This window comes from Abrus precatorius, unplaced genomic scaffold, assembly GCF_003935025.1.
Source record: "Abrus precatorius isolate BTA unplaced genomic scaffold, Abrus_2018 Scaffold9, whole genome shotgun sequence".
Taxonomy (NCBI): Eukaryota; Viridiplantae; Streptophyta; class Magnoliopsida; order Fabales; family Fabaceae; genus Abrus; species Abrus precatorius.
Window position 1 is genome coordinate 30,792,515 of NW_020874439.1, and position 5,728 is coordinate 30,798,242.

At 34.7% G+C, this 5,728-nt stretch overlaps 1 protein-coding gene across 1 annotated transcript; it reads right to left on the reverse strand.

Annotated features, from left to right (window-relative positions):
- Positions 1 to 338: 338 nt before the first annotated feature.
- LOC113849126 (cell division control protein 6 homolog B-like) lies at positions 339 to 5,408 on the reverse strand. Its single transcript, XM_027478782.1, has 17 exons — positions 5,235 to 5,408; positions 5,066 to 5,135; positions 4,752 to 4,972; positions 4,542 to 4,616; positions 4,370 to 4,470; positions 4,120 to 4,226; positions 3,954 to 4,013; positions 3,711 to 3,784; positions 3,463 to 3,513; positions 3,204 to 3,253; positions 2,404 to 2,497; positions 1,821 to 1,910; positions 1,281 to 1,343; positions 1,062 to 1,157; positions 831 to 920; positions 616 to 645; positions 339 to 497 (listed from the first exon to the last, which is right to left on the reverse strand). Exons 1-17 carry the CDS (start codon positions 5,346 to 5,348, stop codon positions 492 to 494), a joined length of 1,392 nt encoding a protein of 463 aa, XP_027334583.1. The 5' UTR covers positions 5,349 to 5,408; the 3' UTR covers positions 339 to 491.
- Between the last annotated feature and the right edge of the window lie 320 nt (positions 5,409 to 5,728).

Here is a 5,728-nt window from a genome sequence, read left to right on the forward strand (position 1 = left end):
AAATATTCCCTCTTAAAGGCTTATCTTGTCATAACATAGGAAAAACTGCCCAAACAGCGTGCACATGACCACATTTCAGCCCAAACTGATGAAGTTTAAGAACTTGCATATTTAGCTAAACATTATTTGCTTAATGCACCTCACCTCTTGTCACTAAAATTCCATCAAACTAATTTTTGCATTTGATTGCAACTATTTCAAGAACTATATTACAATTAACATGCCGAGGTATTTCTCAGCTAAATATAACATTTATGGCTGATTTCAACATATGAGAAAAGAATTACTTTCACCGTGAAATCAAGGATGTATCTATTGCTATTTTTTGCCGCAGAGAATAAATAAATAAAATAGCATAAAAATATTTTTTTTTAAAATCTAACAGGTCCTGCTTCGTTGCTGAAAACTCTGCTCACGTGGTTTCAACTCTGTTTAATTATGTCCATTTGACCACTTCATTTACTGAAGACGGCAGTCGGAGCCAAATGAACTCACCTGCACAAGTACAAGGAAACAGGTTATTACAATATTGGCAAAAAAAGTCTAGTGTTAAGGCCCAAGACATTTAAAAGTGTGTAAAAAGAAAAAAGGTCCAACAAAAGCTTCCAACCTTAATAATATATGGATGAATAGTCTCACATGAAGCTGAATGAAAGCCACAGTCCATTAGAAAAATCATTGAAGACAGTTTCGAAAAAAACGGATTCCCTGTGTCATGGAATTTAAATGGCAAAAAAATTATTTAAGATGAACTGCCAATCTACAGATACAGTCAATTAAAGAATAACAAAAATCGAATAATGCAAAGTCTCAAGGAAGTGAAAGACTACCTGTAATGCAAAAGTAATATCACCCTCATCTACTTTAGGCGTTACTCTTTTCAATTTATCCTCTCGAGCTTGACCTAGTTTAATAAGCCCCTGCAATTGTATTGTATGTTTCATAAACTTGCCTATTATCACTTGTCCTCATTGATAAATCATACTTGAATATGAATTTCATCCACTTGCAGGAAGCTACATCTAGAAATTCATATTCAAATCAATTATAGATTTAAATACCTGGTCATTTAGCACTCTGCACATATTTGAAAATTCTAAGATTCCTGCAGGGGGAATCAGTGATGATTTGCATATCTCCATATATGATTTATACAACTGCATCATTATTAAAACTTTAGAAATTAATAAATAAATAAATATATATATATATATATATATATATATATATATATATATAGGTTAAACTGGGTCAAGTCCTTGAGTGCGGGTGTAGCATACCTCTCCAAGGATTGTATCTTTCTTGGCTCCACGAAAATGTTTTATAGATGAGCAGAGTACAATCTGCAAATAGGACAGATCCAGAAAAAAGGTTATAGTCTGTACCTAGTGTTAAATTCAGTATTCAGTTAAACAAGCAAAAAAATTACACGTCCAGTACCCAGTCAAAGATCTTTAGGTTAGTTGAGTGCTTTATTAAACAAGCCTTTAATAACTAACTACCTACCCTTGTTATCACAAATGTTTCTCTGCCTACCCTTCAATGACTATAAACTTCTACAACAGTTCATACGGTTAATCAACAAAGGTCCCTTTTTCCATCTTTCTTTCTAGCTTACATGTTAGCTCATTGCAGAAGATGGAGAATCCGTACAATACAAGGACAAAAAAAATTTGAACAAATAGGACTGTAGAGACTAAAAGATCCGTGGCAGAGCAGGTCAGTTAGCACATTTGATAGGACTGAAAAGTTATGTTACTTCTTGTAACAAGAAGCCTTAGCTCAGTAGATAACATGACATACTCATAGTTCAGGTTTACCTGTTGATGATGCGGCAGAGACTGTATTGTATCCACAACCGGCGATCTATATGTCTTGGACAAGGCAAGAGCCATATGATCAATCCTTACCTACAATTTATTTTGAAGAACTTAGGCTTTTAGCTACAAGAAGAGGAAGATTAGATAACAGAAGAACTCTAACCATTTAGTAAATTTAAAATTGTTGTATACTGGGGCTCCCCTGTCTTTAACACTTTAACGACAGTGCAGATTTTGATTAAAGAAAATAGTTCATTGCAGCTACAAATTAATTATACTAAGTGCTATTATTAAACAAAGTTGCCAATATCTTGTACTACTTATAAGTTGTAACAACACCTAAGACTAAGGTGGTTGAATTTGAAACTTGGAACAAAACTTGAGGAAATGCATTCAAACCTAATAAAGAATCAAAAGAGATGTGTAATAAATGCTTATTATTTTCATTCTATTTTATCCTTTCCTAAATGGTTCACAATTTTCAGCACAACTCCATCCACGGGTAAGCCAGCAAATCAGAAAAAAAAATTTCAGCACTTACAACATCAAATTCTCGTTTTTTCAAGAAATCAGAAGCTGTAGCAAGAATGTGTTCAGAGGATGATTTCTCCTCCAATGAAGTATTCAAATTGCAGGCAGATTCTCTAATTTCCGCTTCCAGAATCTCTATTGCACTCCTGAAAAAGAAAATAACCATTAAACTTGTTCCCACGGTGATTTTACTCTGGCTAATCGCAAAAACAAATCTTTTGTAAGCAATCTAACAAGAATGGATCAGTATTGGAGAAATGAACTAGGATTCTAGGAATTGTATTACTTTCACTTACTCAATCCCTAGGTAAGTATCAAAAAGATACAAGAACAGTGATGGAGTGAAAAATCGAAAAAAAAGTGTCACCCTCCCAAGCATTCAAGTGACCTAAGAACTCCCCTAACTGAAATATCAATTCAACCACACCCAATATAATTAACTGTCTGATGGACAAGTATTATTGTAACTAACTCACTCAGTCCTAGTTACCTCATTGCCCTTCTTATTCGTCCTACTCTAAACCCTCTATAATAGCTGGTTTACTAGCACAGTCATAACTCCTGAAAGGCTGAAAGATGCCTAATAAGTTCCTGGTTCAATTTCAAATACCATAGCATAAAATTTAAATTTAAACACAAAAAAAAAAAAAAACAGGAATGAGTTCCGCATGCACCCAAGTTCCATTTAAATCTTTCTATAAAAAAGGTAAAATAAAATGGACACTTTAGACGAATGAGCATACATGGATGCCAAAATTCAAGATCCATCTATATGAATAGGTTCAATTTCAAATATCATGGGGTATAAAAGCCAAAGAATAGTTTACAACAATAATGAAAAAAATGACTGACCTGCATATACAAAGAGCATTTCGCATATCTCCAGAAGCAGCAGCAACTTTCTGCAAAGTGCAGTGCCAATTAGGTTCCACATAATACATGTATATTATTTCAAGATGAATTATGATAGCATTTTTTATTCTCCTCTTACTAGTTATTTTATTGAAACCAATTCCATAAACCGAAATCTTTTATTAGATGCAAGATCCCAGGTAGAGACTGTACATGATAACAGCAAATATAAACTTTGGGCGATGATAAATGGACTCACCCTAGCACATAGTTCCAGTGCTTGATGTTGGAATACAGTGTAAGGAAGTTCCTGACAGTGAGACAAAGCTATTAATAAAAATATTCAACAAGAAATATAAAATTTGGTTAACTTTTTCTTCTTCCATCAAGCCATGCAGATGTTTTTTAAGCAAACTTCACAATGATAAATTTCTTCCAACATCCATTATTCAAGTTGAAAATGTCACAACCCTAAAACCCAATCAAGTTCAAAAGCAATGATCTTACATTTAATCTTTCTTCAAGAATCTTGAGGATCTGATCTTTAGAGTAAGCTCGAAAGTTTACAACAATAGGCTTGCCTAGAAAAAAACAAATGGAAGAATTTTAAAAATAAGAGAAAAGGAAAAATAATGTTTGGGGACGTAAACAACTATAAGGATGGCTTCATTACTAAAGTCATTGAGAAAATATCCACCAAGTTTGAAATTAAATGAAAGATGTTTGTATAAACTTCTTGGCTTGACTTACAATTTAATGATGTAAGCCTTGGAAGAAATCGATCAGCTAGGTCAATTGCATTCGCTACACCTGCATGAAGTAAACAAGCACAATAAGTCCAACATAGCCCAGATTATTTTATAAGTTCAGTGTTATAACAAAGTCAGAAACAAGTTCTCATTTGTAAGAAATTTACCTATTAGTATACATCTAGAAAACGGGAAAGTGGTGAGCATGAAAAGATCATGAAGCACAGCTCTGTCTTTGGTTATCAGATAATCTAATTCATCAGCTATTATCAACCTGTTACAATGGAGTCATATTAACCTTCAATAACATCCAAATTACAGAAACAAGTAGAAGAAGAAAATCATATATGCCTGTCAATTAAGATTCAGTTAAGATTTCTAATGTGTCTTAGTCCAGGGAAAGGATTTGCTTCTTACGTCATGTTCTTGATAGAAGGTTTCTGAGAATACATGTTCTGAAGTTGCTGTAAGGGTGTGGCCGTAACCTTTTTACCCCGTTCTCTGTTTAACCCAAGTATCTGCTAAAACAGAAGGGGGGTCAGTCAACTGATAGTGTTGACTACAATAAAATGTAACTAGGCAATCCTACCTTAGTGAAAATATCAGACGTATTGGCGAGGGATGTACAGTTTAGAGATAAAACATCTGGCAGGGGGAGACCTGCCTGCAAATTAGATTGTATTAGTGGGAGGATCAATAAATTGCTAAATATTTGAAATTAAAGACCTAAAACACAACCAACCACACAATTACAATGAATCATAGCAACAATAACATGAAGTCAACAAGTGTATCACACCTCCGTAGCCCAATTGAGTAAAAGCTCTTTCACTTTCTCCATAGACAACGATTTCCCCGTTCCAGGACACCCACATATGTACAAACTCCCAGCCTTTTGGTGCTCCACGCACCCCTTCACGAACCCTAAAACCACACTCTGCTCCTCCTCACGACACACAACCGTAGATGGCGCAGTAGATAAGTGCAATGCCAACTTCACCGTCTTCAATTGCTCACCGTCTACAATTTCCTCAACACAAGTAAAACATAAATCAAATTTCCCACCACAAAGACAAAAATAAAATAAAAAAATAAAGGAAAAACGAAGCTCACCTTTGGGATTCAATTTGGGTTTCGCAACTACGATGTTGACTTGGTTTTCATCAGCCTCAAGTTTGTTTCCCTATAAATGAAACACCACAAACCAATTCAGTTACACGAATCAAAAGTAGTCATAAGTGTGAATGCTGGAGAATTAGGATTAGGTTGATTTTGGGATTACAGTGGAGGCGGACTTGGGGGATGCGGCGACGCATCGGCGAGGCGATTTACGGATGGGTGAGGAAGGGGGTGGCGCGTGAGATTTTGGTCTGCGCTTGGCGGAGATTGCTGGCATTGATGCTGATGTTGAGAAAGGAGAAAGTAGAAAGGGAATAGAGTTAGGGATTTGGAGTTTGAAGAATGGAATAGAATTTACGAATGAAGATTGAAGATTGAAGATTGAAGAGATCAAAGAAGAGAGAGATATAAGGTTCTGAGAGCGGGAAAACGTTGGCGCGGGGATTTTCGTTTTCCCGCGCCATTATTCTGGGCAGATTTTGTATACAAGAAGATTAATATATTGATCTTATTAATTAATAAATAAATAAATTGTGTGAATTTCGTTAAATAATAAATGAGGTCTAGTAGATAGAATATGAGATTTCATATTCTTAAAATCCAAATAAATTTTATTTTATGACAAAAAAATACAATAAAAATGTAAATTAAGAATGT